We start from the raw sequence: 23,378 nt of genomic DNA, 5'->3' as shown, positions 1-23,378 counted from the left end.
CGTACTGCACGTTGTGCATTGAGAAATAAAGGTTGCACAGTGTAGAATATTGCTCAACAGTAAATTATTGCATGTCAGTGTACATTGTAAAAGCAGCTGTCAGGGTGTGGAGAGTGTGAACTGACAATGAATCTCTATGACACTGAGAGGAGGATGGAGTATTTCACACCAGCCTTTATGTTCTCTGCAAACAGTTGCTGGGTAGAAGCCGTTATTGACTCTTATCTGGTGTTTTTCATTCTCTTGCATCTGTGGTGCATAAGGGGCCTTGAGGATGTCCCATTACCATATTGTGATTATTACACATTGCTGAGATTTCAGATCCTTTTTAACATAGACTGGTATAATTTTATTGCTGTATTTATCCAGTTTCAAAGCAAACATTTAAAATGTTCATGTTCAGCAACTTATGGTAATGTTTTGTCTAACTGGATGCAACTAAGAACATGGGTTCACCCATGTGTGCAAACCAGCACTAATACAAAACACTAACACCAGAAAAGTCATATATAAATCATCTTGTTTCCTTAAAAATTGAGGGTCTAATACAGAATAAGAAACTAGCATTGTCTTATAAGAGCAAAATATTATCATTGCCTTGTAACATATTAAAAAGAGGTTTAGTTTGAGGTATTTTTTTGTGATTTTACATGATAAATGCACAGGTACATTTTTTGTTTAGCTTGCTTGCAACTGACACTCATTCACTAGGGATCACCTAATGTCTTTCTATCCGGTGAGGTGATGCAGTTGGGTGGCGACACACAAACACACACCTGAAAAGTGGCTGAGGCTCAATTACATTGCTGCTGTTGAGAGGATTAAGAGTACTTTAGGTGCTTGAGGGTTTGAATTACCAGGGATTAAACAACAGGGTACAGGCAATTATGACTACATCTATCATAAATGTTTAAGACTGGATTGTTGGCTTAATCAGATGTTGTTCTTGAATTCTGCAGCTGTTTTTATAACTTGCAATTCTCACTACTTTGGATATTGTCTTGTATAATATCTTTTTTGTGTTACTCTCCTGCTGCACAAACATTGATTGAACCATCTTATCTAGGTGAAGGTTTTAGGAATTTAATGTCACAGCAAGGGACAACAAGGTCTAATCTTTGTGTGTTTGGTTTGTGTTTAGAGTGGGGGTCTGGCATGTCCAGCTGGGGTGCAGAAATGGCACTGCTGTGAAAACAAACACTTTAAAAGGAAAGTGGGGAGGGTGTGTGTGTTCTGAGAGTTTTGGAGAGGTGGACAGTGAACACACAGCTGTATTCTGTAATCATACTATGCAAGGCAACTTCTGTTTTCCTTTTGTAGATTCTGCTTTAAACCAAATCCATCTACCTTAAGAGATGAGAAATGTGCATCCAAATTACAGTTTAGAAGTTTTTAGTGTGAAAAAGAAGTTTTTGTTAATGTAAAAATATACAATGCGGCATTGTGAATAAATAGATGAACATGTAATGTCAAAACATTGATCAACTTATGGATAATATTTGTTTTGAAAGCTCAGACCATTTCCAAATGCTGCTGTGATGAAATGTATTTGTCAAGTGTCCCGTTTGAAAAATTAATTGCTAAATAATATGCAGAGACAAGTGTATCCAAAAGTCAATGCTAATTTTAAATAAATATACTTACAACTTTTTTTTTCTTTGTTAATATAAGAGAAGATTCAGTCATAAAAAAAATCTTTATTCAAAATACCTGATACTTGTGTACAGTTGCAGTTAAAAAAAAGAAATGCATTGTTGGTACTATGTCAATGATGTTGACATGTCAGTAATTAGTTTGCTTTGCAAAGCCAGCGAGTTGCCTCGGTCACTGCTTCAACCATTGCTGGAGACGTAAGAAGATGTGGTCACGGGCCAGAGTCAGCTGGGGAAGATCCTCACCCCGAGCAGGGTACATGTTGGCACAGTGTGCTGTTCCTGGATCAGAGAGACATTTATGTATTAAGGATATGGCAGGGAAAACTGAAATTTACAAGAACAATTATTCATCTAATAAAATTACAGAAAAACAGGCAAGCTGTTGTTCTACTCTAACTAATGCTTGGCATTTGTAGTGAAAAAAACGCAGTTCATTTGATCTTAAGCAACAGATTTTATAGCTTAAATTCTACCAGGTGTTTAAATGTTTAGTGAAATTATAAATTGAGACCTATCTGAACTTATACAAGAAATATTTAACAAACCAGACCATCTTACAAAGGTTTTAATAATGTTTCAACACATACAGGGCTGAATTGAAATATAATCATATATTCTGTTGTAACAATGGTTACACAATATGTAATATCTTTTACAACCTACATATCACTTGAATGCCACTAAACTGGAGAGAGGTGAATGACACGGCTACAGATCTTTTTGCATGTGTACTAACGTGCATCATACACTTGAAGTCAAAGTATAAAATGCCTGACCCCCAAACACGTTTCTGCTAGAGAAGGATCATCCGTTTCACATACTGCTTCTCACCTTTGATGAAAACCGCAGGGAGGTCAGAGGTGATGTCTTTGGTGATTCCCAATGCATGCCATGGGTCAATGGAGCCATTTGGGAAAACTATTCTCGAGGAGCGGATGTTATAGCCGCCATAATACTCATTCGTTTGGGCTACAGCCTCAGCCAGTTGCTCAGCACTGATGTTATAGAAGTCTGCACACTGTTTTACATGATACCTACAGGAGAAAACAAAGACAGTGTCTAATAACACAAGAAACAAAGAAAGAGGATAGCCTGTGTATGATGCATAAACAATAAAAGCTGAATGGAGAGCAGGTGCTGGGATAAAAATATAATCCTAAGGTTCTCAGGTAGAGAGGCAATGTTTATTGTACTTACGGAAGAGGGAAGCCAGTGAATGGTTGGTTGGGTGAATCAGTGCTCTGGTAGAATCCAAATTCAGTGCAGGTCTGATAGACCCACTGTCTCCCTGACAACACACAAACATTTAACATAATTAATTCAAGACCAACATGTTGATTTGGTTCCTTTAAGTCAAATAACTTACAACACAGGGCAGGTGCCCTATCAGTTTGTTTAAAATGACTCTGGAAATTATTTACTTTTAGCACCAATAAAGAAAGGAGGACAACTTAAACCCATAAGACAACAGGAATGGCTATAGGGGTTTATGCAGATTCATTCCTGTGGCTTTTGAAAAGACCACTTCCTGTTCCTTGCTGCCCTCCCACTCATGAAACCAAAGCTGGAAACTGGAACCACAGCCTGAGTCAAAGGTACAACATGGAATATACAGAACCCATTCTTAGTAAAACATTCAAAGACAACAGAGTAAAAATAGTGAACCAAAGAAAAATGTGTCTGTTGTTCAATGGTCACACAGTTATTAAAGTGACATTTGAAAACGGAACCAACTAAAATAACCTTAATTACACCTAGGGAGAGGTCACTTTCCACGACATGCTCACCTCCCCCTGCAGCCGGCCCCTCCCAGGATGTGTTAGTCATGTCTCTGAGGTAGGTGCTGAAGTTAGCATCGAGGCATTTAATAGAGAAGGTGTCCATCATGAGGTGGGCCACAGCAGCATAACGGTAATATGGATCTCCCAGTGAGGTGTCAGCCATCACACCACATAGCACCTTGATGGTGATGTTAGTGCCAACCGCACCCTTTATCAACAGAACAGCACAACAAAAACAGGGATTACAAATATTTTTTAAATCTATATAGCTATATCTGTCTTAATATATATTTCAATATATCAAACTAAGGAAATGATCACTGAAAAACTTAATAAATCAGGAAATATTAATCTTTCAGTTTGAGCAACAATGGCAATTTCTGAATCTTTTACATGAAGTGATATGCTGACCAGACAATAACATCTGACAAAAAGCACAGCAGATACTAAAAGACTAAAATAAACTATTTTCATACACATTTCTTTATAAAAGTTTGATGATCACACAGAATTAAAATGTATAAAAAGTCATTATGTTGTCTCCAATTTACAATGGAAGCGCCCAGTAACAAGATTCAACATTAAGTATTTTGGTAAATGCTGCCTTTCAGCGTGATTCCTGGAAGATGACTAGAGGTCTGAATGCATCATAGGTTGTTTTAAGTATTTTACAAGCTTGATGATCAGCTGTTGAAGCATATGGAGTTTATCTTAGCAATACAAAGAATAATTAATGGGAATTGTTGGAAAACTGTTCTTTTACGATTAATCCCATCCTCCTCTACCTACCCACGCCAGTGGCATTTGTGCAATGCTGTGGTTATACCCTTTCAGGTATAAACTTGCCCAAAACAAAATGTGTTCCTGAAATGAGGGTTGGAGAAGTAAACATTTGGCAGTGGTTGCGGTTTCTTTGTGCCAAATTAAAGCCTTGTTAACTATAAATAATCGCTGACTGCTCTCCCATCCGCAACAAAAACAGAGGAACCATTAGTACTTGTTCTTCAAGCTTTACTGTTATATTATGTCCTTCTGTATTTTAAATGTAAAACATCCCAAATATAACCCCTCCACCATGAAGCCACTGCTTTGATTCTTCTGATTGGGTTTCACCTGACTTCTAGTTCTTACCCAAATTCCTGAGTGGCACCTAAAACCTGCTAGTTTGCTTCAAACCCAGTCTTCTGTGTCAGAGGGGCAGCTGTTGGCTGGGTTTGTCTGTTACTGCTGTGGACTCTGTGGCCCACCACTCTTGTTGGTTCTTTTATAAGTGTCTCTTTAGCTTGGGGCGACAGGAAACCAGAGAGACCAAAGAGTCTTTTGTTAGTTTTTCACATCAGCTTATTGGTAACCGGACTCACGTCTCCTCTAGGCACCAGGGGGACAGAAAGGGGAGGAGTAGAGAGGGGTAACCAACAAGGAAGGGTCCCAAGAAGAAATGGGACATATGTACAGTAACAGATAAGACAAAAGAGATGTTCAATGTGGTTTGTTTTCTGTTGACAGAGAAAATTGGTGAACTCTTTAGTGACCTTCTCTCTAGCACCACCATTAGGTTGACATTAGTATCTCCTTCTATCATATTTAGTTTATGACCAAATACAAAACTGTCTACATGCTCACATCCTAAACTAGAATGGCGAACATGGTAAACATTAAACTTGCTCAAGACGACTATATTAGCACTTTCAATGTGACCGTGTTAGTATACCATCGTCAACATTCAGTACAGTATCACATGACTATGCAGTTTGAGTCTCCTTTAAAACCTTCAATTGTGGATTCCACTATGTTAAAGGTGTACAAATGGGTCCTTTTTTAATAGGTAGAGACAAATGAATGCTCGTAATGATTGTGCTCACACTGTGGGGACATAGAACACTAAACCATTACCAGAATTATTTTGTCCACGCTCAGTTCAACATGTCCACATTTTCTGCTCGATTATTATTATCCCATCATCGTCATGATGCTGGGTTTCAAAATTGATAAATTAATCTATCTTCTATAAGTAGAAATCTGGGATTTTAAAAAAAGAATATAAAGTGGGTACTGTTACCAAAATGAATTGTTCCTTTACCTAAAAGTCAAAACCAACCTCGTGTGTTACAGTGTTTATCTTACACCACTGGTGCTTTCTTTGTTCAATTATTATCCACCGACAGCATAATGCATGTCAGGCTACAAAAGCAGCTCCATTCCACATTCAGAAATAGAGACACTGTAAACAGCCCCACGACCGCCTCTGGAGACCTTGTTATGAGGCTGTTGCTCTGACGGTCTTGCTGTTAAACAATATAGGGTTTTATTGCATTTCAGTGCACTACTCAGACTCTCCATAACCCTCCTACATCTCATAGCTGCCGTCCACTCAACCTAGACTGGATCCTGGGTCAACCCCTGACCCACAACCACTCTGTACCAACTCCTTTTATTCTGTCTTGAGTCAACATGCATGAATTTCACATCATCATTATCAAATAATATCATAAACATACAGTATTCTTCTGATTTTAGTGGATTTTATAACAGTTTGAATTTATGCAAGTTCTCTGTAATTCACACCCACTCATCAACACTTATGCAGAACTATGAAACAAACTAATTATAAACAAAGAAACAAAAAAAAAAAAGAAACTAAAGGTACTAACTTTGGTATAAAATGTCAGTAATTATTTGCCTTAAACCATAATGATTACTGTCTGGCTTCAAAATGCGTGTTTTATGATGCTGTATGGACGTTGTCTGTTACTTGTCCACTCTCTCACCTCAAACCCTCTGTTGTCTTCATTGTACTGGACCACATCCATGAAATTGCCAGCCAGTGTTTCCAGAAAATAGGCAGCATCAGTTTCTGTCTGGATCTGCAGTTTGGAACACAAGCTGGAGGGGGAGAGGAGTTGGAGGAGGATAGGAAAGTGGAACCGAGGGAATATACGGGAAAGTGAAGAAGAGTTTGAGGGGAAATTGGAGGATAATGGTGGTGTAGGAAGGGAGGGAGTGTGAGAAAGGGAAATTAGAGAGAAGTTAGAGCATGTTTTGGCAAATGCAGAGTGCATCTTTGCACATTCTTCTGTTTTCTGTGATTCTGATTTCCATACACGTTTATTTTTCTTGGGATCATCTGTCAAAGCGACAGCAATGTGGTGCAGTGTAAAAGCGGAAATGACAGTGCTTGTTATAATTTCCCAAAGTGTGGACACGCGTGTCTATAATAAGGTCTGTGGAATTACAATAGAGTCTGTTAAACCATTACACCACCATCTGTGTGCGTATGTGTGCAGTGAAGGATGTTTGATGAAATTGACGCAAGTCCAGCTATTTCTGATGCATTGTGGTTTGAAATCTGGACAAATTTCAAACCTTTCTGTGACCTTTGTGTGTCCATGTCTGCATGAGGACATGTCTGCATCTACATTCTGCAAGAAGCTAAAATAAAATTTCCACTGTGGTCAGGCCGGTGCAGACACAAAGACGAGGATTTGGTGGGTCTCCGTGACAGTATTAGTTCTGTGAGACTAACCACACCATTATAAAAGCAATGGCTTATTCATTATGGGGAGTGACCTTGCAGTCACTATAACAACCTAACCCAATCTGCAAAAATACTACAAGAGCAGAGACAGCAAACAACAATAGACACTGAAAAAACAAATAATGTAAAAAAAGGAAGAAAATGTCAATGGGTGGAGTCACATCTATTGCAGCACAAGTCAGCAGACTTACAATTTAAGGCTTTTCTGTTGAAAGCCAATTAAGTTTTAGGCAAATCTACAAATATAATAAAAAAATCTATTCTGCCTATGGATTTTACTGACCAGCTAACAAATCCTTCCATTGTATTACATAACATAACATAACAGACTCTCTCCAGAGCATATGAGACATTCCAGAGTCACAGGCTGTGTCCTGAAATGCTTTAGGACCATTAATGAAACTGTAACAGGACCGGACTCTAGCGAGGACCCAAATCAACCTTCCCTGCTCTTTAAACCTCTCACATATACAGTAGTTTCAAGTATCACTATATAAGACTCTGCAGTATGTCTGCAGTCCATAAATGAGGCGATTTTAAGGAGTAGTTTGACATTTGGGGGGAAACTTATTTACTCTTTAACCAGGGGTTAGATGAGAAGACTGATAACATGCTCCTCCTCTGTATGGTTAATATGAAGCTAAAGCCAGACAGTCATAAAGACTAGAAATAGGGTTAAACAGTAACTAACCTGGCTCTGAAGTAAACAGCAGTATAAAAAGTACATTTCTTTTTTCACATCTTGTCGGCACTGTGAATTTCCAGGATGCCACGGGGGGTGACCAGGAAATAGTGTTTGAATACAAATAGTTAAATAAAAGTGTTTCATTAGAAAGTATTGTGAACTTTAGAGGATCTGGTTGGTGAATTTTACTACATCCATACAAAGCCAGACCAACAGCTTATCTGTACTGTCAGGCTTAAACAAAGCTAGCTGGCTGCTGGCTTTTATAAAACAGGCACATATACAGTAGGTGGTGCTGATCTTCTCATATTTCTCTTGGCAAAAAAGCATGAAATGAGCATTTTATTACAAATCTTCCCTAAATAAAGGCGATACCCAACAATTGTCCCAACACATGTGTAATTAAGAACTTCATGGCTTACTAATACACCTACATGCAACAGTCCAATCATGTTATTAACTAAATTATGGCTTTTCCTGCTTTAACTTGTCATAAGGTTTTCTGAAGGCGAGGTTCACAGGTGCGCTCAAGACACACAGAGTCTAATTTATGCTGCTGCTAACAGGAGAATGACATAATAGCTAAACCATTATGTCATTCTCCAATGAAAACACTTATGCTGTGTAGCGTGTGTCAACAATACTGAGCACAAACTGTCTCTGCTGAGATTAGCAAAAAATTATTTGGATGCTTCATATAATTACTATATAATTACTTAAATTAATCAAATGCTAAAAGTATCACATGGTCATGCTAAAATCAATGATAATTAATAGTTAATAGTAGTTATAGTTAAACAAATTAACTGTACAAACGTCTGTGGAGTAACATTTTGAATGCTAAGCATAAAAAAAACTGCAGGTGGATGGGTTCAGTAGATGAAATAAGCATGACTGTCATCTGACTCCAATTTAGCAATATCCTTTCTTTTTCAGTTACATACAGATTTCACGATTTATTACAAACTTGGAATATATGTTTTATTGAAGAATCGTTAGTTACTGTGTCTAAATTTCCATCCTAATATTATACCAACTACCTCTTGAGAAATTACTAATGATTGGTGGGTTAAGATCACAATTGTTTTGTGGATATTTGATATTCCCCTCTGGCCTTGTTCAGTGAAATTTTACATTATATAACAGAGTAGAAGTGTTACAGAGACAAAATGTACTTTACTTGAAGTCTTTAGTGATGTTGTCATAGGTCTTGGGGTCCTTCAGGAGTTCTGCAACAGTATCTGAAGCCTTTTTCACCAGTAGGGGGCACTCTGCATTCTCTGAGGCCAGTGAACGCCACACAACCTCTAAGTACTCTGACAAAACATAAAGACAGAGTGAGAAGTGGACACTTAAACCTAGGCTGCTATAAAAAGACCACAATAATACAAAAAAGCTCTGCTAAACATATATGACTATTTTGAGCCATTGCAAAAGCACCAATACAACTTCAAAATAGTATGTGAGTCAAGTTCTATTCAAGTGCTTGGGAAACATTTTAGTGAGGCTGAAAGTGAAATGACGACTGAATTTCACAGTTTATGAAACGCAAAGAGCAGGTTCTCAAAAGAGAAACTCTCCATTACAAAATCGTGGAATATTTCATCCTGGAGGGATACTCATCTCTTACTGATAATAATGACGTACTGCAGTGTAACTTGGGAAATAACATCTTTTTGTTCTGTGGACTGAGGTAAAGAAAGGCACCTGACGTCAGTCCCCCAGATGTTTTCCTAAAGTCAAAGATAATGTGGCCTGAATATGTTTGATAGTCTCTTCAGGATAGCACGAGTATGTGGGTGGAACAGCATGGGCCCATTTTCAAAGTTACTCAGACCTTGACTCCAAGCTGCTGCCTTCCGGAGGAAAACAACGGGATCAGCCAAACAAAACACAGAAACAGACAAAACCCTTCCTCACCTTTGATCTGTCTGGAACTCATACTTCATAGACATCGGACAACAACATTGATGTGTATGACAAATTGATGTTTTTGCACACTGCAGGGATTCCAGGTAAAATCACTTGAAGGGGAAGTTTTATTCAAATAAATAAAGGATAACGTGTAAAGCTGAATTTAAAAGTTGAATTGATTATTGAACATTTTAAAGTAGAATTCTATGTTTTTCTGACAGCAAATCTATAATAAATCCCCTGTATTTTAAATTGAGTTTGGCATGAAACTCTGATTATGCTAAGCACGAACTGCATTAATCAGGGCTACACTTTTTGAAGTGACGTAAAGCAAAAGCACCTACCTCTCATCCAAGCTTAAAAAATGAAATCTCCAGAAACACTTGCAGATTATCAAACAACTTTATTATTAGACCAACACATTTTGGCTCATGGCCTTAATCAGAACTGAAAGACCCTGATGAAGACCACGAACCCAAACACTTGGGTCTACTAATAAAGTTGTTCAACAGTCTGTGTGTTGCAAAAGACTTGATCTTTTGAGGTATAATAAAGGCCAGAATAAGTGTGTATTTGTCATTTTATGACTGTGTAGACACATTTTCACCTTCATAGATATGTCGAAGTGTCCCTGCACAAGACACTAAACCCCAAAGACTTAGGTTATAGGTTATGGTTAGGGTGAGGACTGTCGTTAGGCATTTAGTTTGTGTTGTTTAGAGTTAGATCCAGGGGCTGAATGAATGCACTACATCTATGAGTGTATGCACAACTATGGAAAGACAAGTATCTGTATGTGTATACCTGGGAAGTTGACCGTAGCATATACAGGTGCACTTGTAGCTGCAGAGGCATGGACCAGGTGGGGGTACTTCAGCCTGAACCAAGCAGCGAGAGAGCCCGGGTATGACCCACCGAACGCCACCCACTTCCTGTTGGTCAGGCCTCGGCTCTCAGCTATCACAGTGCGAAAGTGAGCCAAGTCGGCTAACGCCTGACGACTGCTGAGGAAGCGCAGGTTGTCTGTGCTGAGGTCACTGGGTGGAGAGAGCCAAGAACCTTAATTAGTAGTCTGAGTAAGCACTGATCATTTAGTCTACACAATAATACATGAGCCAAGGTCAAGAAAGTCCTCGCCTGAAATGCACGACTGCCATCTAGTGGTACAACAGCTTCACCAGCATCAGCTACTGTTCTGAACTGTGCATTTTTGTCCTTTTGTTGATCCCACAGTATTGTGCAACCAGAGTTAATGAAAGTGTTCAAACTGCTCTAAGCACATGACAAAGGGGAAGGCTGTACTGTGATATGATACGTCCTCAATTCCACAAAGTATTGTAAGCAATTTCTTCTTTTCACAAAAGGTAAAACTCATAACCAAGATTTAAAATGAAAGGGATCCAATAAACTTAAAATAAACAAGTTAAATAAATAAATAAGTTGTTGTCTTTCTACCAGAAAATCTATTTCGCAAATTCTGTAAATCTATGATGATGACCACATATGTCCTTCTCCGGTTTCTTACTTGTTCAAAATCAAAAGACAAACCCTTTCAGGTTTTAAATGAACTTCAAATAGCATAGCTGTCACCTGCCAAAACGGAGCACACAAGTTCATATGTTTGAATAAACTGGTCTAAAGCTTAGCTTAGAGTGACCACACTCTCATACAAGGGCAATTATTGAATCCGGAAGGTCAAACATACACTGTCGGGTGACTCTTTCCATAGAAACGATGTTCCAGCATCAAACAAAGTGCTCCTAGTTTCTCTGCGTAGATGAGCCAGGTGCCGTTGAGCATCCATCCTGGATTTGCAGGACCTTCTCCACCTATCATCAGAAATACTGGACCACCTGGCCTGTAGAAGGCTTCATTTATAAAGTATCGCTGCAGAAACAAAGGCGAGAGCATGGGGCAGTTTTGCATCAGATCATTTACTTAGGTAAAAGTGGAGTAGCAACATCACAGAGTACATAGATAGATAGATAGATATTCTGTAACAGTCCTACATTCAAAATGTTATGATAGTATTAGCTCAGAAAATAATGAAATATGGAAAGTATGACTAATTTTACATCAATTTATATAATACTACAAATATGATAATGTCTCTTTGGTAACTTTATGCAATATATTTCAACCCCTGAAAACAAAAAAAATCCTTACTTGCTTCCACACTCTGATGTCTGCACCATTGAAATGATCCAGTTTCTGAATGAACCACTGCTCATCAAACACGACTCTCTGTTTGGTATCCTGCACTTGATTAAACCTCTTAAAGCTGTTGTATCGTCCCTCTCCTACAGCAAAGAGAGAAATCAGGAAAAATGCGGCGAACTGGAATCCACACAACTGGAAAGCCATGATGTTATAAACAAGGAAACAGCCGGGGTGGTCATATGACAATGTCTCCTGCTACTTTAATGCCCTCGCAAAGTGTAGGAGATATGGGTTTACCATATATAATTATTAAATGTATTGGTGTTTTTATGTTAAATGTGGTATAAATACTCAAAATAATAAGTTATCTATTTAAAGAATCAGCTTTTATTGTATATTTAGAAATGTGTGCTTGAGCGTGCTAGAAAATATTTGCAGGACGTGAAGTACCGACAAACACCAATAGCAATTCACCGCCAGCAGGGGCGCTAAAGAAAACAAGAGGACATATAGTTTCCAAAGAAGAAGAAGCAGCGGCACAGTCCTCCTCAGTTCCGCTTGCTAGCCGATAGTTCCTAGAGCCGCAACTATGGAGGGGGCAAAAAACAAAGAGAATAAGCATCCCGAAAAGACTGATGAGAAGGAGAAGGACAAGGAAAAGGGCCAGCAGCCCAAAGATAAGGACAAGAAAGAGGAGCAAGAACTGGTAAGTGGGGCTATTTTTCCCTCATTCAACTATGTGCTGCGGTAGCCAGAGGTGTTATTTTGCCTTAGTCACTGCCGCTTTGACAACATGGTTGAGTAGGCCGAAGTCACTGAAGTCAGGAGAGACGACAAATTACATTTTATTTACTTTGACTGTTTTTCATATGGAACATTACCAGTCTGACTTATTTGTATATTATGGTTGTTTAAAACACCTGCAAACTAAACTCCCCCGTCAGCTCACTTTAGCCTAGCTAAATTGAGCCGGTTAGCTAACGCTAGCTTGCTAGTTGTTATCGCTGCTGTCTGTACTGTCATCAGCGTTAGCTTTGCCCGCTGAAGTGATATCTATTTTAGCTAGCTGGTCCTAGCTGTGGCTAAAACGCTGTGTATGATACAGCAGCTAGCATAAAGTAAAGTACAACAATCTGTTGCACCGTTCAATATGCATGAGGTTAGGACTTACCAACTCTAGACTAATGTGGTAGTTCAGGTTTTAGCTAGCTAGCCGTCTTTTATTAATTAACTATTTAGCCAGTACAATTAAATGTCACTGGGTAGATTGTCTTCGGTCTTAGTACAAACAAACACACATTTTTATTGTTTATAATTAATGTAGTATTTCCACGATTGTAATGTGTAACATAGGGTAGTGCACAGTTTAACATAAGTAAACTAGATCCAGGTGTTAAAGTGAAATAAAGTGATTCAGACGATTACAATTTAAAGTGAACAAGTTAAAATGGCTGTAATTGCACCACCAAGGCACTTACTGTATTTCTGCACATTAGAAATACACTGACCAGCTATGACATTATTACCACCTGATAGATTGTGGTGATCATCATAGGAGAACATAATTATGGTCATTAATAACAGGTGTCAGAACAAGAACACACTGCATCAGAGCTTTCTGCACCAACTGCACCTATGCTGACAGCTTCTTATTACAACATTAAAAGCACTATCAGTGTATAACAGGAGAATATAAAGTCAACAGGTAACTGAAAATGTAAAGTGCTGATGTACAGTTTAAAGTAGTTCAAATAGGCACCTTCGATGCTATAATTGTATTAATCTATCTCCCTTATGACACCTAAAGCAGTGATAAGAGATGAGTCCTTACTCTTTTATTCACAATAATGTTATTCTCTTCTTTCACTGCTTCAGTCAGAGGAAGACAAGCAGTTACAAGAGGACCTGGAGATGATGGTGGAGAGACTGAGTGTGAGTATTTCTTTTTAAAACTCCTCTGTGTATCAGGATTTAAAAACCCTTGCAAGGGAAACAAACTCTCATTTTTCTGCACATTGGCAGGAGAAGAACACAGCACTGTACCAACCTGCATTGGAAGAGCTTCGAAGACAAATCCGCTCGTCAACCACATCCATGACCTCAGTACCCAAGCCTCTCAAATTCCTGCGCCCACACTATGGCAAGCTCAAAGAGATTTATGAGACCATGGCTCCGGGAGAAAACAAGGTAAGGCTGAATGTTTCTATACTATATTATGCTGTGTTATAAGAAATTTAAATTAAAGTATTTTATTACTTTGCAGTAAAACTACACTCTCATTGGCTCACTGTAGGAGTATGAAACTGGAGCCTACTGAAATCTTTTTTTTTTTTTTTTTCTCCTTTTAAAGTAATGTAAGGCATCATGACAATTGCTGAAAATCAAATGTAAGAATTTAAAACAGTGGTTCAGTGGCAAATGTATAATTACAAAAATTACATCAAAAAGTTAAAAACTGACTAAAACCTGCCATTTATAATTTACAAAAATATTAGTATAAAGGTTAAATTGGATACACATTGATGTATACACAAGTTGACTGAAGAAATCAAGATCAAATATTACTTGGTGTTTTATATTTGCAGCGTTTCTGTGCTGATGTGGTGTCAGTGCTGGCCATGACCATGAGTGGTGAGAGGGAGTGCCTGAAGTACCGTCTGTTGGGTTCACAGGAAGAGTTGGCTTCCTGGGGTCATGAGTATGTCAGGTAAGTCCATAACCACCAACAGATCGTGATTGGTACAATAGAATTGTGATTTGGTGCAACTAAAGCCTGATACTGATCTCAACTTATTCTGTTTCTCTTTTTTGTTTGTTTTTCTTTTTGCTGTTTGCGTCATTTCTTTGTGGCATGTTTTTTCTGTCCATAATATCAGGCACCTGGCAGGTGAGGTGGCTAAAGAGTGGCAGGAGGTAGAGGAGAATGACAAGGCACAGCAGGAGACGCTGCTAAAACTAGTCAAGGAGATTGTGCCCTACAACATGGCACACAATGCTGAACATGAGGCATGCGACCTGCTGATGGAGATTGAAAGGTTGGATATGCTGGAACACTACATCGATGAAAATGCTTATGGCAAGGTCTGTCTCTACCTCACCAGGTATGTTTAGGTTTTGCACTGTTAACCCTGAAAATGCAAACCTAATTTTCAAAAAACAGGTCTTGAAATTGTTACAAAAATGTGTCCATCCTTAAACTTTCTCCATGTTTTCTCTAGTTGTGTGAGTTATGTTCCTGAGCCTGAAAACTCGGCACTGCTGAGATGTGCCCTGAACATCTTCAGAAAGTTCAACCGTTATCCGGAGGCCCTGCGGCTGGCCCTGATGCTCAATGATGTGGAGCTAGTAGAAAACATCTTTACATCCTGCAAAGACATGTAAGGGCAATAAAACACAATTTCTAGAGAACAACAATGGGTATAATGGCAAAATGAGCAAAAGGTGTTACAGCATTAAGATGAATACAGACAGATGTTTTTAAGAGTAAACAATGATATTTCTTACTTAATGCTGTGGCTTTTTGTTGTGCGCTTGTTATATTTTTTTAATTCAAGTCTTGTTGTATAACTGGTTTATATGGAAAGTCAAACTTTCTACATCACTGTCCTGTGCAGAGTCATTCAGAAGCAGATGGCCTTCATGCTGGGACGCCATGGCATGTTCCTGGAGCTTAATGAGGATGTGGAGGACTATGAGGACCTTACAGAGATCATGTCTAATGTGCAGCTCAACAGCAACTTCTTGGCTTTGGCTAGAGAGGTAAGGAAGAGGGTTTAAGATATATATAAGCCAATTTTACACATTAGTTATTTACACTGTAAATAACAAAAGCTGCTTTAAAGAACTTTAAAGAACTGTTAATCTACATGCTCTTGTATGGGATAGACAATTAGTTAATTGGATTATTTTTTTTACAGAAAAGCAACAAAGTTGTAACCTCTGAGATTTCTTCTGCTTCCTGTTTAAAAAATAATAATAATAATAATAAAGCATAGTAGTGGAGCATAGTATAACCATTAGAGGGCTGATATATGCAGTTTACAACTGAAATAAGATAGTGTGGAATGATTTCCAATTGAAAGGGATAAATGTAGATAAATAAAAGGTGTAATGAGTGTGAGGCTGGGACTAGATTACAGATGGAAAAGGAAATAAGAGGATGATGGCCACTTTTACCACTGGAGACTCGGGAAAGGAAATTACTTTTTCCCACTGAAAGAATAATGGTAAATGACTCACAGTAGCAGATGGGAGATAATAAACCCAGACGGTCACTTTCAAATAGCCTTTAGTTTCTCAGTATGACTCAAAACATTTTCATTTTCATTAATATGACTCATCTTGTCCTCCGCAGTTGGACATCATGGAACCCAAAGTCCCAGATGACATCTACAAAACACACCTGGAAAACAACAGTGAGTCCATATGTAGAGTTGGGCTGAGTTGTAGTGACAGAGCTAACTCACTCTAGTTGAGAATTAACATGGCTGCTGATTTAAACTAATCAGTAAAACACGATAACCTTAAGTGATATTTCAGCATCGGTGAAAATGTGCTATTTATGTTGCATTGACTTCTGTGCTGTGTGTTACAGGGTTTGGAGGCAGTGGATCCCAGGTGGACTCTGCACGTATGAACTTGGCCTCTTCCTTTGTGAACGGTTTTGTCAATGCTGCTTTTGGACAAGACAAGTTGCTCACAGACGATGGCAACAAGTGGCTGTACAAGAACAAGGACCATGGTAAAAGAAGACGCACAGATGTAATAGCTGTAGTAGATGGGCATTGTAACTACACAACTCACTCTGCTTTTCTAACTATATTATCTCTGATAGATCTGTATCTTTATAGTGTTTTCATTTAGTTCTCTTCTTTTACTTATGTGCTTTTTATTTGGTTGTTTGGTGACTAACGTTGGTTTAAATCTCATCAGGCATGTTGAGCGCTGCAGCCTCCTTGGGCATGATCTTGCTGTGGGATGTGGACGGTGGTCTGACTCAAATTGACAAATACCTCTATTCGTCAGAGGACTACATTAAGGTAAAGCTAGGAAGAATTAAAGGTGTCTGTTGTAGAGCTGTTTTTGAATTACAGGGTGGTAATATCCTTAAATTTTTACAGTGACTATTAAAAGAATTCCATCTCAGTATCACATTACGTTATTGGTTCAACGGCAATACAAATTTGTTTTTTTGTTATTTCAACACTTCAGCTTCCAGTTGTCCATATTCATAGTGTTAACTGAATGACAAAACTGTCTTTACTTAACTAGTGTTATCTGAATATAAGCTTATTTATATGCAGGAAATGATTTTCTTATACCTGTGTTACCCTTGTGCAGTCTGGGGCCCTCTTGGCCTGCGGCATTGTAAACTCAGGAGTGAGGAATGAATGTGACCCAGCCCTGGCTCTGCTCTCTGACTACGTCCTCCACAACAGCAATGTTATGAGGATAGGAGCCATCTTTGGGTGAGGAGGAGGATCTTGTGTCGAAACCTAAATATCATCTTAGAGTATTTCTTCCTACTTCTTTGTGCAAGTTGTTGTACTGCTATAGTACTGCAGATCTTTCTTGTATAGATTCACAAAGTGATGTTTTCAGTGTGTCCTAATCCTTTTTGTCTTGATTTCAGACTGGGGCTAGCATATGCTGGCTCAAACAGAGAAGATGTCCTCTCTCTGCTTCTCCCTGTCATGGGGGACTCCAAATCCAGCATGGAGGTATGAATGTGTGTTTTCTGTTGGAACAACAAGCCTTCTCACTCTACATTTATGGCAATTTCAGAGGCATCAAGAGTGAGTGTGTTTCTAATCTGTCAGGTTGTTGGAGTGACAGCGCTGGCATGTGGTATGATCGCAGTAGGGTCTTGTAATGGTGACGTGACCTCAACCATTGTTCAAACCATCATGGAGAAGAACGAACAGGAGCTGAAGGACACATATGCCCGCTGGCTGCCTCTAGGCCTTGGACTCAACCACCTCGGTAAGCATGACTGACAAAAGGCACCTGAATCCATAACTATAATAAAATGAGACTTTTTAAAAGTGAAACATAAGGATAGTGTGTGACATTGTTTTCTGGATCCACCGTTGTGTTGCAGCATCTGTGACAGATATTAGTCCCAATATCTTTGTATCTTTTCAACCTGTCCCTCGGGTTGTAACTGTCATATTGGTCTTTCATATTGTCTTTTTTTTTTGGCCTTAGGTAAAGGAGAAGCAATTGAGACAACTTTGGCAGCTCTACAGGTTGTACCCGAACCTTTCCGCAGCTTTGCAAATACACTAGTGGATATCTGTGCATATGCAGGTCAGTCTGAAGTTTGGTCTTGATTTTGAGATTTTTTCTGTTTGCACACATGCAACTATCCATCAGTCAACCTCTCTCTGTACCTTCTATAAATAGCCATGTACGTTGCCATATCTGCTGATTTAATCTCTGATTTCAGGATTGTCATTCTGTAACTCAGTGTAATAATTTGTGTCCTCCCAGGTTCTGGTAATGTGCTGAAAGTGCAGCAGCTTCTCCATATCTGCAGTGAGCACTACGAAGCCAAGGACAAAGAAAAAGACGAAGACAAGGACAAGAAAGATAAGAAGGACAAAGACAAGAAGGAGTCTGCTGCTGACATGGGCTCGCACCAGGTAAGGAGGACTAATTACTGCTCTTATCTTTATACATCAGTTATAGTGATATAATTGTCACTCATGCCAAATGTTATTATTGTTGTTCTTCTTCTTATATTACGTGCACATTAGTCTCATTGTTTTATTTTATTTCCCTCATTTGCTGTGTCTTTTTCTTAACTTCTTAACCAATCAATCAATCAGTAAATTACATTTAAGTTTTGATTTTGTTTAAAATGGAATGATCTACAGTCGTAAACAAGTGTCTTAGCTCACCTGTGCTCCCTCTATTCATAAATGTAAAGCAAGCAACACAATAACTGTATTATGAGATCCCCTGCCTCCCCCTTCACTGCTGTTTTCTGGTGCTAATAAAATGCATCAGGTTGCAACATTTGCATGAGTGCACCCAAATAAGTTTTCACATTTGTGCGTTTTTGGTTGCAAGTACACAAGAAAGCTCCTGCTGTAGGCTGCTAATTTTTATTAATTAGCTGGTATGAGTGTAGACATGCAACATGCGATTAACTAAAAATGCCAAAAATTGCCCAGATTAGTAAGCAGTCAATCTGTGAATGTTTTTCACTAGGCAGATATGTGATCACATTTTTATCTGTTGACTAGTTCCTGTATCAACTGTTGGATCGCCTCTGGAAGTGCCTCTAATATAAAATTTTGCATTGGCAAAGGTAGAAGATAATTTATTTTCATGTTTTCCTTAAAGGGAGTAGCTGTTCTTGGTATTGCCCTGATTGCCATGGGAGAGGAGATTGGCTCTGAAATGGCACTGCGAACATTTGGACATCTGGTCAGTAGTACTGCTTTTATTCTAGTATTATTTGTTTACATTTATTGAATGTGGTCTCTCATCTCAACACATCTTGTTTCCTATTGTTTTTTTTACATTTTCTTCCTCAAAGTCTGCTCGAAATGTTTTGTCTTGTTATCTTGACTAAAGAAGACTAAACAGTACTTTTGTATTTCTAGACCTCATCATCCTTCCTTTGATCTCTCCTCATACCTTTCTCATCATCACAACAGTGATCTGTCATTGATTTCCATGTACTTACTCACCCTACTGTTCTTAATGAATCAAAGAAAGATCATAGTATAAACAGTTCCCTTCTGTCATGTGCCAACTATGTGTTCTCTAATGTGACGCTAGAAAAATTTGTACCACTTTTTTCTTTCTCTCTTGAACTATGTAACATTGTTATGTAGGTTCAACTTTTATTTTTCTCTACAATTATCAGCTGCGTTATGGTGAGCCCACCCTGAGGCGAGCAGTGCCCCTAGCCCTGGCTCTTATTTCAGTGTCTAACCCTCGTCTGAACATCTTGGACACGCTCAGCAAATTTTCCCATGATGCTGACCCAGAGGTCTCTCACAACTCCATCTTTGCCATGGGCATGGTCGGCAGTGGTAGGTTCTGTGCATTATGTTGTTAAATGTTCTTGTTAAAAACTGCAACAATACCAGTGACATAATTATTCAATTTAATGTCTGTTCAAGTTACATTTGCTGAGACTATTAAAATAACTAGTTCCTTAATCTTTAGACTTGCTTTAACTTCCTGTGTGTTACATGTTACAGTTTGTCAAAATAATGGCATATTTGTCGTGCATTTGTCATATTCAGTGATGCACAATGCAGCCTCTGGACGTGCTTGTGGTGTCAACTTCCTTAACATATTTGACAGGCTCTTTTCCATTTCCTCAGGCACAAATAATGCCCGCCTGGCCGCCATGCTGCGGCAGCTGGCACAGTATCACGCCAAAGACCCCAACAATCTCTTCATGGTCCGACTGGCTCAGGTGGGTGGCAACACAAAAGCTACTCTTTACCAGACACAAGTAAACCTTTGGTAAAGTGTGTGTTTGTCAATGACTATTGACTTTTTGCTGTTTGCATCACCGCAGGGTCTGACTCACCTGGGCAAAGGCACATTGACACTCTGTCCCTACCATAGCGACAGGCAGCTGATGAGTCAGGTTGCCGTAGCAGGGCTGCTCACTGTGCTTGTTTCCTTCCTTGATGTCAAAAACAGTCAGTTTATTTTCCATCTCCTGTGTTTGCCTACTATACATTTAACATTATCTATTACTGTTTTGTTATTTAATGCTGTATTTAGTAGTGATTCCACAGTGCTAAAATGCCCTCTGTTGTTTACTGTGTGCATTACAGTAATCCTGGGAAAATCTCACTACATTCTCTATGGCCTGGTAGCAGCCATGCAGCCACGTATGTTGGTCACATTTGATGAGGAGCTGCGTCCACTGCCAGTATCTGTCAGAGTTGGACAGGTAAAACCTAGAATAAGGAAATCTAAACACTGGAGTGTTTGTGAAAATGCTGCCATATTTGTGTATTAAATTGTTTTTTGGGTTTTACAATTAAGAAAACAATACAACAATGGCTGAGAGTATAATAACTCTGCTTCTCATGAGTTTATTTGTATGATCTGTGTCCAGGCTGTGGATGTTGTGGGCCAGGCAGGCAAGCCAAAGGCCATCACAGGTTTCCAGACTCACACCACACCGGTGCTGTTGGCACATGGAGAGAGGGCAGAGCTGGCCACAGAGGAGTACCTCCCTGTCACCCCTATCCTGGAGGGCTTTGTAATCCTCCGCAAGAACCCCAACTATGAAACCTAGACTATTTCCAAAATGCCCACTCTCACTTGTTTCTCCCGCTGTTTGTAAAGGTAGCCCTCCACAGCTCTCTGCAGTTGGTATAGTTGTTTTTCGCTCTACTGAAAGAGCAGGGCAGGCCTGTCCTTTTTCCTTGCTGTGTCTAATCACTGTCATCTGTGGCCCAGCTAGAGCAGTCATTAAAAACTGATGGTTGGGGTCTATTTAATTGGACTGGCATGACACAGGGAGGGTTAAACTGGGACCTCATTCACCCTACATAGATGGTTTCCTCATTGCTCTAATTTTGATTCACTTCTCCCACATGTACTGAACCAGCTGTTTGACTGACCCAGCACTAGTTCAGATTTGGGAACTGTTCACCACCCTCCTGTATGCGTCATTACAGCCATCAGTAAACAACTGCTCAGTCCACATCAGTGTTTCAGATGTTTTTTTCCCCAACTACTCAACATGCGAAGTCATCTTTTGTAATTTGAGCAGGAAAAAATGTGTTTTCTTTCATGTTTTTTTTTTTCCTTTGGTTTTTGTTACAGTACTATGAAAAGTTGAAACAAAAATAAAAATTGAAATCCTCATGGTGGAAATGCGATGGCTGTGTGTTTATTTGATTTGGTTCCCTCATCCACTCAGAAATGTATGTAACTTATGTTGGATTCTACTTTGTTGTCTTCTGTGCTGTTAGTGTGATTCATGGGCAGCATTTGAGACGAGAAGGTTTATTACCTTAAAATGTCATGTTTGCATTTATAAGAATAATTTGTAGCGTCTCAAATATTAAGATAATACCAGTCTAATAATCATTTAAGTCAATGTGGTTTATAGGCTTATTAATTTGGACTATAAATGGAAAAAGTATACATAGTCAACCAAATAAGCAAAACTAAACTTTCTAAAAAATTTTAGGAAACCTTTGAATAATAATAACATGGGGGAAAAAAACAATAGTAATAATTAAAATGTACCTTGATGGTGACATGGTACAAAGATGGTCTTTGGTGAAGTTGTGGAGTTGATCAACACTAGTTTGTATACTCCCAGGTTCTTACTCCTCATTAAGACATAATTTATCATTTGATTACATTTTGGAGGAAGATTTACATTTGTAAAGTAATTAAAGCTGTCAGATAATTGTAGTGAATGGAAATATGCATACCAGCTACTTGGATGAGTAGTGAAACATTTGACTTAACAAGACGTAAGTAGCCCTGACTCAACTTCCAGATAACTCCACCTGGATGACTGAGAATCTTCACTGACATAAAAAGTACAGTATCTGAATGTTGGCAATAAAAATAATAATAGAATGAGAATACCTGAGGAAGGTACAAGTACCTCAAAGTGTCTTAAAGACCACTTATAATGAGAATGGGGGTCATAGGGAAGTGGGAGATTCCTATTCTCAGATATTTTCAGTGAGAAAATCTCCATGCGTTTTAAGAAATTCTTAAATACTTTGTGGAGTTTTTGTGGGAAAAAACGCGAGGTAAGGTTTATTATTCAGGGCAGAGTAATCTCAAATATTTTATTGCGTGACTGGAGGGCACCTCTGACAATAGTAATTCAGTCATTCTAGTGTATGTTGTAACAATCTATATATAGTAGCAGTTTAAACAAGAGAAATAAAACTATTTTTAGAAGCATGGAAATTGGTATTTGGTTCTATTTTTAGAACAAATGTTTTGAACCATTCCGTGCACATGACCAAACAATAAAGAAAATACAATATTTACAACCCAAAACATTTTGGGAAAGATTCACGTGATGGGATTTTGCCGGAATTACCTAGCTACCGGCTTCCGGGATGATTTTCCGTCCGTCCGGCTTTGCGGACTCAAGGAGAGAAAGGTAATGCCGCGGTCCGGAGCTAAAATCTTTATTAAAACGTTTCGTTGTTGTTTACGTTTCAAGCCGCCGGTATACAGAGACTCTGGATGGACTTTCAAATGTACATTTCACCTCGTTGTCTGGAAATATATCTAGCTGTGGTGACTTTCCTCAGTGGCTTCTGCTGGCTGGTGTTCCTGCTGTGTTTTCAGGGATTAGCTAGCTAGCTAGCTGGTTGTTAGCATTCCCTGCTAAGACGACGTGGGTGTTCTTTCTTCACTTTAGCTAGTGCTGCTAGCAGGCTAATACTACGATAGACAGTCAAGACGAAACATTACTAGGGAGACGTTTAGTGTTTTAGTAATGTATCGCATTACAATGTTGTTGTTTTCGGTTGTTTGTGTAATTTATGATGCTAGCTATCCAAAGGTTTGCTAGCGAGCGTTAGTTACACAGTAGGCTAGCCTGGGGTAGGTAGGTTAGCAGGAGGTAGGGTAGGGGTAGGGGTTGGTTAAACTAGTCATCTGTCGAAGCTGTGTTTACC

General features: G+C 38.9%; 3 protein-coding genes across 3 annotated transcripts in view; 2 read left to right on the top strand and 1 right to left on the bottom strand.

Annotated features, from left to right (window-relative positions):
• Positions 1–1,682: 1,682 nt before the first annotated feature.
• prss16 (serine protease 16) lies at positions 1,683–11,953 on the bottom strand. The gene is made up of 9 exons (XM_026369646.1): positions 11,737–11,953; positions 11,276–11,457; positions 10,375–10,607; positions 8,837–8,972; positions 6,205–6,319; positions 3,443–3,644; positions 2,853–2,943; positions 2,487–2,689; positions 1,683–1,934 (listed from the first exon to the last, which is right to left on the bottom strand). The coding sequence occupies exons 1-9, from the start codon at positions 11,932–11,934 to the stop codon at positions 1,825–1,827; spliced, it is 1,470 nt and encodes a 489-aa protein (XP_026225431.1). The 5' UTR covers positions 11,935–11,953; the 3' UTR covers positions 1,683–1,824.
• A 306-nt stretch (positions 11,954–12,259) lies between these two features.
• On the top strand, positions 12,260–21,599 carry psmd2 (proteasome 26S subunit, non-ATPase 2). The gene is made up of 21 exons (XM_026376883.1): positions 12,260–12,436; positions 13,606–13,662; positions 13,753–13,917; positions 14,316–14,437; positions 14,607–14,831; positions 14,949–15,107; positions 15,345–15,489; positions 16,085–16,145; positions 16,325–16,471; positions 16,663–16,769; positions 17,071–17,198; positions 17,363–17,450; positions 17,550–17,712; positions 17,938–18,039; positions 18,223–18,374; positions 19,081–19,164; positions 19,610–19,778; positions 20,076–20,170; positions 20,276–20,402; positions 20,541–20,659; positions 20,828–21,599. Exons 1-21 carry the CDS (start codon positions 12,320–12,322, stop codon positions 21,008–21,010), a joined length of 2,715 nt encoding a protein of 904 aa, XP_026232668.1. The 5' UTR covers positions 12,260–12,319; the 3' UTR covers positions 21,011–21,599.
• A 1,118-nt stretch (positions 21,600–22,717) lies between these two features.
• Positions 22,718–23,378, top strand: part of LOC113166833 (eukaryotic translation initiation factor 4 gamma 1) — a 30,069-nt gene continuing 29,408 nt past the window's right edge. Inside the window, exon 1 of the mRNA XM_026367012.1 lies at positions 22,718–22,855. The gene's annotated coding sequence lies outside the window, so the exon portion shown is untranslated. The remainder of the gene's footprint in view (positions 22,856–23,378) is intronic.

The sequence above is a fragment of the Anabas testudineus genome, chromosome 13 (genome assembly GCF_900324465.2).
Source record: "Anabas testudineus chromosome 13, fAnaTes1.2, whole genome shotgun sequence".
NCBI classification, from domain to species: Eukaryota; Metazoa; Chordata; class Actinopteri; order Anabantiformes; family Anabantidae; genus Anabas; species Anabas testudineus.
Note: the sequence above shows the minus strand (reverse complement) of the source record. Positions and strands in the feature narration are given on the sequence as shown.

Coding starts and splice junctions, on each gene's coding strand:
- prss16 (XM_026369646.1), bottom strand. CDS start 11,934: ATGGCTTTCCAGTTGTGTGGATTCCAGTTCGCCGCATTTTTCCTGATT. Junction 2,944..3,442: donor GGGGCCGGCTGCAGGGGGAG/GTGAGCATGTCG, acceptor GTGTGTTGTCAG/GGAGACAGTGGGTCTATCAG. Junction 1,935..2,486: donor CCCTGCGGTTTTCATCAAAG/GTGAGAAGCAGT, acceptor TCTCTGATCCAG/GAACAGCACACTGTGCCAAC.
- psmd2 (XM_026376883.1), top strand. CDS start 12,320: ATGGAGGGGGCAAAAAACAAAGAGAATAAGCATCCCGAAAAGACTGAT. Junction 16,770..17,070: donor CGTCAGAGGACTACATTAAG/GTAAAGCTAGGA, acceptor ACCCTTGTGCAG/TCTGGGGCCCTCTTGGCCTG. Junction 17,199..17,362: donor AGGATAGGAGCCATCTTTGG/GTGAGGAGGAGG, acceptor TCTTGATTTCAG/ACTGGGGCTAGCATATGCTG.